A 14,445-nucleotide genomic window follows, 5' to 3' on the forward strand; every position below is an offset into this window, starting at 1 on the left:
TCTCTGAACACAAAAAAATGTTTCCACCTAGACTAATGACTGCTCATTATTCAAAATGATACAGCATGTCTACTTTTCCATAATTTGGCACTGATAGACTTGCTAAATATGGCGCCACTCAGAATCTCTCTTTAAGCATGGAATCTGCTTTCTCTGAAATCTAATCAAGCTCTAATCTGTAACTATCTGAGATCTGATTTAAACTGTGCTTATTTTAATTGATCTTAGCAGTCATTAATGAGCAGTCATTAAAAAACAGGCAAATCTTCATGCTTTCACTTTCACAAAAATATCATCTCCAGATATCTTACTTTCTCATGACCAATCAGTATTGATGGCAATTACAGTACTCGATTTAACACTCCTACCATAGTTAGAGAGAAATTACAAACTATAATAGAATATAATTAAATGTTTTTTTGCTTGTTCATTTCGATTACAGGATTCACATTTCATATTTCATATTGACAAAGTTTATTAATTTATTTGAGCAAGCAAATTAGTCTGGTAGGTAGGTAATATCAGGTAGGTAACTTAATCCTCCAGTGCAGTGAAATGTATTAAGATGAAATTATTTCCAGATTGGAGATATAGAATCACATAATGTGGTAGCTGTCATCAAGCCCTCTAGGCTTTCTTAACGTGAACTGACAGCACCATAAAATATATAAAAATACATCACATTGGCCTTTATTCATAACAGATACTCAGGCAGTAGTGCTATTCAAATGAGCATAGAGAAAATCTCATGGTAACAGCTCATTCACAGGAACTTGTATAGTAGAAGCTCTGAATAGAATCTGAGAATAATAAAAAAAAAACAGATTTGTAAACACTGTTAATTAAAAAAATAAAACATAATCATTGATATGGTGACAATTTTTTGGTAGTAGGCAATTTTTGAATAGAGTCTCAGTTGTAGGTACTTTTTTAACAGTCACGGTCCTTTGCACAGTTTAGTAGCACAGGACAATTTTTAGGAATTTAGGACATTTTTCGAGAATTTTTCGTTTGTGAGGGAGAGAGAGAGAGAGAGAGAGAGAGAGAGAAAAGAGAGCCTGGTGAGATGAAAACAGCAAATGTTGCACAACATTAAATCTATCTATAAAGCATTAGAATGCAGGACATGTCATTTATTAATACAGCACAATTCATAACAAGATGAAGATATAGTTAACATTCACATCAAGCAACAGAATAGAGGAAAAGTCTGTCTGTGTGATTTTAACTGTGGCATCGATGTTGGTGCCAGATGGGCTTCAAACTTTGAGGTGGAGGCAACAGCAGAAGACAACTTTGTATTTCACTCCTGTCCGCCAGGAACAAAAATCTGAGGTGGTCATGCTGTGGACTGGAAAAAGACCAGGTGAACTTGTTCTTATAATCCAGTTTGGGTGAGTCTTTGCCTAAGATTCCTGCCTCAGATTCTTGTTCTTGGCTGGAAGGAGTGGAACCCAATGTGGTTATGTTCTTTAGCTGCTGTAGCCCATTCACCTCAATGCTGAGATACTTTTGTGTTCACCACAGTTATAAATAATTAGTATATGACTATAGAACATGTACTGATAGTTCCTGACAGTTCAAACCAGTCTGTAATTTTCCTCCTTCTTTTATCAAAATGATATTTCCACCCATAGAGCTGTTGCACATTTAGTGATTTTTATTTTACTCACTATTCTGAATAAAATGTTGTGAGAATGTTTTTTGTGAATGTATGAATTTGCATGATATATTGCATTGAGCTGCTGCCACATGATTGCCTAGTTAGATAACTGCATGAATTTGCAGGTGTACAGGTACACCCTCTCCACTAATACTTTCCTAATGTTATCATTTTATTGGTTCATATTCATAAATGATATGAATATAAATTTGGGTGTTTCATATACATTAACTATCTGAGGATAAATAAAGTATCCCAGATGACATTTAATGAGGCTTGTTCAGCTGAAGCTGATTAAATATTTGCAAATTCACCTTTTATGTTACCATAAATGTAGAGTGAATCAAACACAGGTTTATTCATTCATCAATCAGTGCAGTCAAATATGCACCCATTTCTGTGCAGCTTTGCTTAATATGATGATTCCAATCAGGAAAATTGAGGAAACGCTTCATGCCTATCAACAGTATCCAAGCCCAGTGTCTGTTTATACAGTACATATCAGTGCCATGTCAGTCTGAGTTTTTTGTTGTTTGAATAAAATCAGGTAAATTATATATATATATATATATATATATATATATATATATATATATATATATATATATATATATATATATATATATATATATATTGTTTGCAAAATCTTTAACTGCACTAATATTTAAATTTAACTAATATTTTAATATATTTAACTGCAGTGTATGAGGACAGAAAATCTAAGAAATAGAACAAAAATGTTTCCTGTGAAGGTGAAAGCTCCTGGTGAATGAAAACATTAAATAACATGCTGTGCCATAGTAATTCTAGCATCAGTCTTAACAAAAATGTTAAAAAATCATTCATGGTCATTCATCAATTTGTCAGTTATTATAAAATTACAACATTGTGAAATAAATAACTGTATGAACCTGGTTCCCTGAGAAAGGAGCAAGACACTGCTTCATGGCTGAAAATGTAAGCAGTGATGTAGCATTCGAGTTCCCTCAGAAGGGAACCCTGGTTCACCATTATCTCTATCTGTTTCTCTTCTCTGATCCATGTGTGTTCAAAAACAATAGTGCCTATAAAACAGATGAAAGTAGGTTTCACATTTACCTGATTTTACAGTAAGGGGAGAGCGTTACAAATTAAATGGAATTGTTACTAAACAATTGTTACTTATTGTTACAACACCTCCATACCGTGTCTAACTCTACTCATGTCTTCATCCAGCAATCCATCAATGATGCCATGCGCTGCACCACACTGACTCGGATGAGTGGCAATGGCAGCGGTGGGGAGAATGGTCGCATCATGGCCCATGACTTCCCAAAAGCTGTACAGACATTACCGTGCATGAGCCACACAGCTGCTATGGGCCTTGGAGCCTCAGGCATGTAACTGTTTCTACACAGACACAGCCCTCCAACTGACCAGGGATGCTCTGTACTGCCAAAATGAACTCTCAGACTGCTCTCTGCCTACCTATGAAACATTTTTCTTATATAAGAAAAAAGATCCCAAATGCTCTCAGAAAAAAAATACAGAGGAAGATATGTTGTGCAATATGATGCTGAGGGGACACTTTTTGGTTATGTTCATTTCTTAAAAAATAAAAAAATTAAAAAAAAATAATAAATTGTGTTTGTGCCATACCAGTGTCACAGAGCTGTTTACTTCTGTCTATAAATGTGCAATATTTTTGTTTATACCAGTGTTCTATAATGTTGTCTACTACCTTTTGCCACCAGGAAAAAGGATCACATGAAATACGTGTTGTTTTGCACAGATTATTATATGGCTCATATGTTTTAATGACTACAGAGTGTCTGTTGAATGGACAGAACTTTAAAAAAAAAATCACATAGAACCTAGAACTAGTGGACGGTGTCCTGCCATAATTAACTTTGCTTAGCCTAATTTAAACAAACATATCAGATTGTCAGTCTGTTAATAGTGTAAATAGTCTGATAAAAAATCTTAACCTGGCAATGGAAGAACATTTGTTGTTGATCAGTAGAGCATAGCATACTGAACATGTTGATTATCTTACTGTGTGTTTTTTTTTTTTCACCTCAACGACCTTGCATTGCTGCTACGCCTCATTTAAGGTGCCATACCTCATTTGTGCTAAGATTGACTTTGGATGTGTATTCTGTATTTGAATCTACAGTTTCATCAAGAGCATTTGCAGAAGGACATTGGTGAAAATGTTACAAGCTACTGTGGAGCTTTTTAAGTATGTTTCCCCATATCATTTCAATGTATTTTTTCTGCCCTACAAATAAGATATGATCATTCATTTATACTGTTCACAGAGCCAAAGTTAAGCCTTTATGAAGTGTTGCTACAGTAATGTTCTTTTGATACAATTATTTTTTTCATATCAGTCTATTGTAAAAAACATTACTCAACTGCCTTGTACTTCAGAAAAAAGTTATGTAGGAGAGACCTGAGAGTTTCATTTTAGAGTCCAAAGTATATCATATGTTCTGAGACTGTGTTAAAGCAAATGCTGATGGATGTTGGCCTGCCTTTAAATTCTCTCTCTGCACTCATGCTTTAAGAATGGTTCATTGATGACTCCTGTTATTAACCTATTTTTAGCTTTTAGAGAAAAAGATCACCACTGACAGTGGAAATTAGCTCAAGATCTGTGTTTAACTCATGTTTGGGGAGTGAGCTCTTAGAGTGAGCTCGATTCCGATGCATTGAATCTGAAATAAAGGAGCTTCCCAGGAGTGCTATGCTTTTTCATGCCACACATCGTGCTTTGTCCTCTGTGTAAACAAAGCGTGCTTTGTACTTCCCTCTGTCTCTGTTTCTAGATTCTTTTATGTCTTTTATGAAGGCACAGGAGTATGGGCTGCTTTGTGGCCTCATGTTCTGAACATATTTTATACACAGTAATAGATTTGTAATGGCTGACAATGACAATAAATAATAGTATTGTAAGGATTTTTGAATGCTGTAAAATTTGCCGTTTTTCATATGAACTGGTATGTTGAAATTTGTCAGAATTATTTAAGAGTTAGTTGAGACTTTGTGTTTCTGGTTAAGAGTTTTACTCTTTTCTGTGTGATTCAGAAATGATCTTCTGTGCTTACATTTCACAATGATGTGATTTGTTAATTTTATGTTTGTCTGTTTGGCTTTTGTTGATCATAACAGAGAGGTATGGTTGCAAACAAATGGTATGTATGGAAACCATTTTAAATCAATAATGAGTAAAACAATTAAAATAAAAAGAAAACACTTTTGTAACCAAAGTCAGATGTTGGTTGATGTTTTTTGTGTCTAAACAGGAAACAATTACTGTGATATTTGTAATTTTGTTTCTCTGTCCATTGTAATTTAGGCTTCATTTGGGACGTTTGACACAAAAAAAAAGCTCAATAGAATCCCTACAAATACCCATTAGGAAAATCCTGTGATGTTTTCATCTAACGTGTGACAAACTGCATCCTTAATATAGCGTTGAGGGTCGAAATCCTTGATCAAGGGCCCAACAGCAGCTTTCTGGCAGTCAGACAATATTTCCCATTTCAGAGATCCTTCAGAAGCTTAACTGCTGAGCTAACATTTTTGCGAAAGACAGGTGCTCATTTGCTCACTGTAGTGTTTGGAAGGATGCCATGCTTCACAGAAAACTCATCAAAGGATAAATGCCAATGTCTCCAAATGTCAGAATAAATTAATTGAGATGTCGGCTATTATGTGTTACAACAGAATGTGACCAGGATGAACATGGCTGAAATCGTATAATAGTAATTTACATAACAGTAATAAAGTAATAAGAATCAAGGCTCTGTACTAAACTGTAGAAGTCATGTTTAAGAAACATTATTACTATATTAATTTATACTAAATTAATACATGTGTATATTTTACTTGTTTTATTATTTTGCTAAATAGAAAATATTAAATAATATTTACTTCCATAATTGGGCTCTATTGTATGTGTATATCAACACATGCTTTCCAGAAGAAGACCATCATCTTGCTGCATACATGCTATTTTCTCGTCATTAGTAACAGTTGCATAAAGTTAAAATGAATAGTCCTGTAGAGTATACAGTAAATGTAATATTTATATAATAAGAGGTGAAATTTTTTAACTCAATTCAATAAGTGTTTGTGTAATTTTGGTTCTTTTCAATATTTCCTATTTCTGTTTTCACTTTAGGATATTAGATTATTGTTATTATTATGAAATGTTTTGCAGGATCAAGTGTGTTCTTGGTTTGTGTTTATGTTTCTTGCTCAGTTGTATGGTTTGAGTCTTAATAATTTTAATAATTATTAATTATTTTAGTTTCTGCAGTTTAGTCGAGAAGTTTCTACTTCTTGTTAAAGACATATAAGCTGTTATTGGCCATTTTGTAACAAAAGTAATTGATAAATGATTTGTGAAAAAATATATTTCCAAGTAGAACCAACAAATGATGTTTAGATAATGTTAACTTTTTACAGTGCTGGGATTAACAAGTAATTTAAGTTCTCCTGCAAGAATTATATAAATAAAATTTCAAAGAAAGGAGCAATTTTTTTTTATTTATTTGTTTTATTGCATGTTGTTTGTTAAAATCTTTACTGGAAATTACATGTTTGTTCAAACGTAAATCCATATTCTTACTATATATCAGTGCAGATGTGGCTGTTTAGATCGGAAACTGACAAGTTAGTATTAACTATCACATACACCCCAAAATATAATTTTCCTCAGGGACTAAAGAAATGAATTATTCATTCAAGGGAAATCGCTAATGAGCAAGGAAACCAGAGCAACACTCACATTTTCCATTTACAAAACAAATCCTCATGTAGTGTTTGCTCTTTTCTCTTCTATTTTATTCTTAGTCAAAGAGAAGGTGCTATACTGAGGATTGTTTGTTTTCATTTGTACTGTTTTCTAATTTTCCTTAAATGTGCTATGTTGCTGTAAATCTTCCTCACACCTTATAGTGTTAGACACAAAACTTCAAGTAATTAAAGGAACATATCATCTTTCAGACCCAACTGAAAGATGTTTCCCAAATAACATTGGATTTGCATTTATATTGGTTAATTCCTTGCAAACATTGTCCATTAAAAGTGATTAGTTATTGTGAATAAAATGTCAAAACAAAGCTGTTCATTTGATGGCAGATCCACAGAAGTACAGTGTTATGCTTTCACAGTCTGGGCTTCCTAATTTCTACAAACAGTACAATGACTGCAGTGTAACGCATGCCTATGTGTGGGCCTGAACAGCATACATAATGAAGACACATCATGGGGGTGTGAGATTGCAAGAAAAGCTCCATGACACCTGCCATGATGTGCTTTCATCCCACTCCCTTTCTTTTCTCGCCCCTACAAGCAGTCATTCTATGCATGGTATCTTTCTCCCTCCCTGTCTCAGCTGGCACCATATTCTTTTCATATCCAGCTGCTTTATGTGAGTCAGAGCAGGAGGCCAATTCTAAGCCACTTGGCATCACTTCTAGATTCTGTGGAGATTACATACCCCTGCATGCAGACACACTCTTACATGCTCTTACCGACATCTGTGCTTGCCTTACCTGCTGTGATGCACATATATCAGTCAACTTACCTCCAACGCAGCTCTACTGGCAACTGCCTTGAATCAGAAGTCAGAAGGGGGTAATATTTGATCTGAATCTGATTTGACATGACCAGCTCTTCAGTACTGTCTTTATAAAAAGTGCTCAGAGAGCACATGATGGATGGATGCATGTGATGAGAAAACCTACAGTGCATTAATGAAACATGTCATTCAGTCATCTTACCTTAGGGCTCGTGTCTCTCTAACTGTCAATTACTGAGTAGGAGCCTACACCTGGTGTTGAATTGCATTCGGCTGTGTGTGCCTGTGCAGATAGGAATAGAAAGAAGAAAAAAATACGAAGCTGGGAAGGGAACAGAATAGTGACTCACTGACTCATCAGTGGACCATTTATCACACCACCTCATCAGCTTAGCGACAGAGACAGATTTTCTATTTTTCCCTCCATTGATGCTCTTACACACTCAGATTTCACCTCAGTTCCAAAACAGCATCCATTCATGCCATTATTTCATGCAGATCCTTGCAAAATTAAAGTGCAAATTCCCATAAAAATCTTCAGCCATATAGGCAGCTGGATGAAGGAATGGCTCCTTAAGAATCAAACATAAACATTGTGAAACCACTATGGGCCAGTCAGAAGATCATGATCAGCCAGGGAATCTCCAGTATGTGGATGGAAGTGGAAAGACACTGTGGGTAGATGGATGGCACAGTTAAATAGATGAGAGCAAAGAGCAGAGAGATGTATGGCATTGCGCATGGAATCGGACGGAATGACGGATGAGTGGATTAAGGAGAAGTGCTGGAGCCTTAGATTACGCTACAGTGTGAAGGCTGAAAGGAAGTAGCCTGGCTGGATGGGTTGTCTGCCCTCCTAGCTGTTGCTAAAGCAACCAGGGTCATCACCCAGGAGTGCAGCCAGTAAAGCAGTGTTACATTTTGTCTCAATTCCCTATTTGTAGGAGCAATAAATCCAAAGCTTTTGTGTGAACAAATTGTGTATCTTGTTGTTGCATAATGAGATTTTTATTTCTTGCTCTAATTTCCCTCTTTACTCATCTCAGAATAAACCATAACAATAAATTGTATAGATTAATACAGGTATTGTATTACAATTTTTAGAACATGGAAATGTTTTTTTTTTTCCTAAATATGTGTCAAAGTCTATGTTTGTGAAAGACATGAATCAGCAAGGAATTATGCAGATATTCCCCCTTTGAAGGCTAATTCCTAACTCGGGAAACGTAATTTTAAGAAATCTATCAATAGAATCCCAAGAATCTGTTGAATTTGTATCACTATAAGAATACATGGAATACATAGCACTGTGTTTTGATAAAATAATTCAAATAAATACATACATGTTTTCTGTGTTTATCAAGTGTGAATGTTAACCACATGTAAACCTTTAGTAGCATTTGGATGCATAAAAGCAACTATTTTCAAGTATTGATCTATTAAAGTGTTCACTTGTGTAGTTAAGGGTTCTTTAGAAATCTAAAACAGGCTCATGGTCTTTTAAATAAGATTTAATTTATTACCATTATCAATAATCTTAAAGCCCTAAAACCCTCCTCAGTGAGAATAACAAGACACACTAGGTAATAGATTGGAAAACAATTGAGGAGAAATGTGGTTAAAAAAATAAAAATAAAGATCTGCCATGTCAGAATAGATTCAGATCAAATATTACCACTTTCTGACTTCTGACTCAAGGCAGTTGCCAGTAGGGCTGCATTGGGAGGTAAGTTTGACTGATATTAGTTATATTTTGCCCTATGTTTCCTTTATTTTATGTTAAAGAAGGTAATCATGGTTTTTAGCTTATTGCACTCTTTTCAAACAATGTTAAATACTTTTTTCTTTCATAGCAGGATTTTAAAAGAAAACCAAATGTATTTTCAGAGGCATTTACTGGATCATTGCACTAGGATCTAAATGGATTGGCTGGTCAGGGCTGGAAGCACTGGACTACCATTTCCTATTGTGAGTTTTTTTAAAGACATGGCATTTTTGATGATTATTCAAATCCCAATGAGGACCTCTTAGTCTGAGCTCCTCCTTATCTTGCCTTCACAGTCATTCTCTCATTAAAAGGCAATCACAGGCCACCAACTCTAATAAACCTGCTAGTTTCCTTTTTCACTGGGGAGAGTAAGAGCAAAAATGCAATTATGGAGGTAGGTCTGGTGTCTGTAATGTGATTTTTTTTAATCACTCCTCTGCCTTTATACAAAATAAAATAAATTTTGTTTTCTGGCACTGGGACTCTTTACTGACATTTAAGAAGATTAGAATTTACTGTAGTCCAGCAAGGGATGCTCACTTAAATTGCTTGGCAGGAGCCAGCCTTGCATTTCGTGTGCTGACTAATTCCCTTGATCATCTCACCAGTTCAAAGCTCTACAGCCTAAAACCTTCTTACAGTGAATAAAGTAAATCTCACATTGAGAGCCATGAAATCTTAAAATGCATCTATACCATAGGTCTCTCTTAAATGTTTTACAGCTCAAGACAATCTCAGAGAGACTTTGATATAAGCTAATCAAAATGGTGTCAAATCACAGCTGCAATAATTATCATAGCAACGCAGGTAGTGAGTGTCAATTATATTGGGAGAAAATTAGTGCACTAAATATGAATGATTACAGCTTTTATTAACAGGTGGCTTCTTGACAAATTATGACCGGGAAAATCTTGTGCATTCTTGTATATCAGTCTCTTATATAGTTGGTCGCAGCTGAGAGCATGCACAACTTCCTTTCAAATTTGCTGTGCCAAATTCTGAACATAATAATCCTTTTATCACACACACTCATAACATGAATTCCTAACAGAGTGTGAAAGTAGAGAGTCATTATCAGCAGTGTTGCTTCACCCTCTGGGGCATGTGGAGAACATTAGTAGTCATTTGCAGTAGTCATGTCCTACCTGATACCAACCTTCATTTCCACTTTAGTGCTACACAAGGGACATCATAACTCAGTTCGCTCTGATTTTCTCTCTCTTTCTCTCTCTCACGCTCTCTGTGCAAGACTTTTTTTAACTTCCTTGCTACTGCAATGCTGCTGCATATAGTGACTCTAACAATCTCTGAATAAATTCTCATTCACCTAAATGGAAACTGTCCTGCTTTTAAAGGGCACCCCAAATTTTCTTAAATTTTCTGAAGTTTTCGGGCTTATCATTGTTTGAAAACACAGCATAAACAATCCATTTTGGATTACTTGTTTCATCACATTAATGAACTCATTTCAATATACCAGCCCATTTACATTAAAGAAAATTCATTCACTTATTTACTTAACCCTGGTTAACCCCATTCACTCACACTGAAGCTTTCAGGGATTCACAGAGGCAATGGAGGCAAGTGCAGAATGTCATTGTGCACTGTGTAAAAATAACAACAAATGGTGGGTACAAACCAAAATAGGAAAATCTACAGACTATGAGCAAGACTGTGGAAGGCAAAGCAACAAACATGACAAAAAGATACCCAGAAACCAGAACTTAAATAATGGTGCAGATCAAGGTGAAACAAGAAACAAATGTGAGTAATTAGTGAGATGTGTGGAAGGAGATATCAGTGTGCTGATGGGTCATGTTGTTTAAGCACAAATTTGGCACAACCATGACAGAAGTCTGTAACAGCCTGTAGATGTTATCATTATCTCAACCTTAGTGTTGATTACAATTTGGATATTTAATTGAACACACATTAATATTAAGTCAATATTTTGTGTGATAATCTCTGCCATTAAATATGCACCAATAGCATTTGGTGCATTTCATACACTTTTATAAGAAAAATGGCTGGTAAGCTTTTCTAAGCATCTTAGAGAACATGCTTCTCTTTTTTTAGGTAATCCCTGACAACCAGTTTTCATTTTTGTCATAACAGTGAACAGTTATGTTTCTCTCTTTACTGACAATTATTTTTGTCATAAAATAAACAAAATTAGTGTTTTAAAAACTGGTTGCATAAATTGTGTACCTTTTATGAACAAGATTATAGTTCAGTTATGTGTAAAATATTATTCCATTTCAAATAAAAAAAAATTAAATCTTGCACTGTAACTATGCTATAATGATTCTTGTTTTAAACTGTTAGATGTCAAATGAAAATGTCCATTAGCCTATTTAATCAGTACAGTTATTGGCTTCTACCTACTATGATAAGAAATATGATTAGTCTATGAATATATGATTTTTTTCTGAACTAGATTCTGAACATAGTGATATTAAGATGACAGCTTGTGAAGTACAGGAGGTAGCAACTGCACCAGAAAAAGATTTGATTTATGAGGAAAAAGCAGTTTCTCTCATATTACTAGTACCTTATTTTAATCATTTTCAGTGCAGCTGTCATAATATATTTTATGGCAACACTATCAATATAGCAACCTTTGTTGGTGGTAGATTACATTTTTAAATTACTAACCACATTCAATGACATTCATACATTCACACAGAAAACAGGAGAATGGTATGTTTATTAGCTAAACTCTAAAGTTAATGTAGTGTTTTTATTAAAAATATTTTCTTCACAAGAAAATTCAAGGGTGAATTTTGCCATTTGCCCAGTTTTACAGGGACAGGCTCTGGACCCACTATGATCCTGACCAAAGTGGTTACTGAAGAGAAATAAACAATATTTCCTTCCAGTAATTAATTATTGTCTATGTCACTGTTTCTCATGCTGTTTATATTGACCATTATGAAAAAATATGAATATCAAACTGGTTTAAACACATTATTATACAATAATAATAGGGCAAAGAGAATTAGTTATGTAGTTACGACATTATGTAACTGTAATGTAGTTATGGCTTTATGTAATGTAGTTATGACTTTATCCCAACTTTGATGATTAATCTGATGAGTGCAAAATGCAGCAGAAGCTCTGCACAATAGGAAGAAATTTATGGAAATAATATGCATTAAAAGGATGAGGAGAAGCTAAGAGTTAGAGCAAGCAGCTGTCACTCCATGTGATTCAGAAATCCATGAGTTGCTCCCTTTGTTCTAAGCTTTGTACAGCAATCTGTCACTGGATGTTTGTGCATAAGTAATACATATCCTTAGGAGTCTGGGTCCAGCTCATCAAACACATGATTCCAACCTTATAAAAATGTGCACACACACACTCACTCAAACACCCACATATGTGCAGTGTGCACACACTGGGTTTCATGTCATGGTGCAGGATTAAAAAATATTTTTGTGTGCTGGATGAAAGACATATCTTGAGAGGTCTGAATCTGTGCATTATTGATGCATCCCATGTGGTTTGCTTTCATGCACATGCAATCTATAAACCATATGTAAGGTGCATATAAAAAAATAACTAAGAACATAAAAGAAAGCTTCCTCGCTTGGTTTCTTTTTTTCTTCTTCTTACAATGCATAAATAACTCTGTTCCTTAGACACAAATTAATTTCTTTTTTCCCACCCTTTGTCACTGTGATATTAGAAAAGACAGGATTTAATTTGTCCATCGATCTGCTGGCTTTTATATGTTGTCTCTAAAACCAAGCAGAGGACCTGTGATTGAAGAAGAGTAATCTGATTCCAGCTCTGCATTCTGCAGCGCCCTAATGGCCGCTGCCAGGTCTGTCTCCATGATGATGTCTGGACAAAAGAATGCTGGGAGCGAATGTTCTCTACGTTAATGAAAATAGATGAGTGTGTGCTCATCAGTCAGAGGCAAAGAGGCTAGTCAGTTCAAATATGAGTGCCTGGCCAGGCCACCGAACTGCAACCTGTGTGGAATGCTTCAATGAGATGCTGCAGTCCTCTGACATTTTTGTTTCTTTGTTGTTTGCTTTTTTAGTATCCTCTAAAATGGAATTGTTTGCTTTTAAACCTTAGTTAAAAGTCTTATTAGTCAGGCATTCATCTCAAAGCATATAACTAAGTAACTGCTACGAATCATTTAGCAATTACACATTTTATTTGACTACATACACAGATTATGCAACATACTATAATGTTAAGCAGTTTATATAAATTCTCAGAAAGCAGAAATAATAATTAATCATTATCATCTGACAAAAAAGTAAAATTGTTTCTTTTTCTATATTAGTTTCTTTTTAATTTGACTTTCCATTTCATTTCCATTCCTTAACAGCTTTTAAATATGATTTAATTAATTGCTCATGTCAAAAATGGCTGTGTCTCACAGAAAGGAGCCTCCTGCTTATTGTAGGTTGAAATCGTCTTATTAATGATTCGACAATGTGCTGGAAGCTTCTGGTGATTCATAAAACCAGAAAGAACTTTTTCTGCTGTCTCCCATGCACCTTCTCTAATCTGTCTAAGAAAAAGAGTGTAATTTCCATATATTAGCCTTAACTGCGGTGGCACAATTTTTTTTTTAACTGCCCATAACAAGTAAAAAAATGAACATATAACGTTTGCAAATATAACTAGTATATTTTCATCCTTTTTCAAAACAGTACAGTCAAGGTCACTTAGCTCTACTGCTGATCCACACACCTACACCCAGAACATAATACAAATATTTTGCACACACTCAGTGATCCTAAGCTGCTGCTTTTTTCCAGTGTGATCTGAATCATCCAGGCTGCAGTTGTTGTTATCTGTAAAATCCACCTTGGCTTTGTGAAACTTAACTCTTCACACAGCAGCTATAGATCTATGCTGGAGATTGCTGATCTTGCAGGTTGGTGGAAATGTTAGCTAAACTGAAAGAGATGGTTATCTACTGTGTTTATTCATGTTTATCCAAGCAGATTTCTGTGTGATACTGCATTATGCAGGATGGGAAATAAAAAAGACTAATCACGTTTTTTAACTACATGTAATTCAAAATGTGTCCTTTTTTACCTCACACCTCTTGTAACATTATTGATTGTTTTTCTTCAATGCTCAAAGACTTTCTTAAGAGTCATATCAGTTTTATATTCTATGTACATATGTTTGTGGGAGATAGGTTGTTGCCATGCCAACCCTCCAGTTCAACAGTCCAGTAAATGAATTTGTGTGAAGATGGGGGTTGGAGCACATGAAATTTCCTCCGATGTACACACTTCCTTTTACCTTGTTTTTTTTTTCACTCTTATCTTTATGCACATTAACTCACTTTTATGGACATCATGACTTGTCTGCCGTGTTTTTATAGTATCTCTTCCACAAAAGACCTTTTTTCCACCTGCCACACTGAGAATCAAACTAACACATCAAGATCTATTCTGGGTACGTATT

At 34.9% G+C, this 14,445-nt stretch overlaps 1 protein-coding gene across 1 annotated transcript in view; it reads left to right on the forward strand.

Moving 5' to 3' along the window:
• The window catches only part of gria1a (glutamate receptor, ionotropic, AMPA 1a), a 95,019-nt gene extending 90,416 nt beyond the window's left edge, over positions 1–4,603 (forward strand). Inside the window, exon 16 of the mRNA XM_027135729.2 lies at positions 2,879–4,603. Coding sequence (XP_026991530.2) covers positions 2,879–3,046 — 168 coding nt within the window. The 3' untranslated portion in view covers positions 3,047–4,603. The remainder of the gene's footprint in view (positions 1–2,878) is intronic.
• Positions 4,604–14,445: the final 9,842 nt, after the last annotated feature.

The sequence above is a fragment of the Tachysurus fulvidraco genome, chromosome 17 (assembly GCF_022655615.1).
Source record: "Tachysurus fulvidraco isolate hzauxx_2018 chromosome 17, HZAU_PFXX_2.0, whole genome shotgun sequence".
Lineage (NCBI taxonomy): Eukaryota > Metazoa > Chordata > Actinopteri > Siluriformes > Bagridae > Tachysurus > Tachysurus fulvidraco.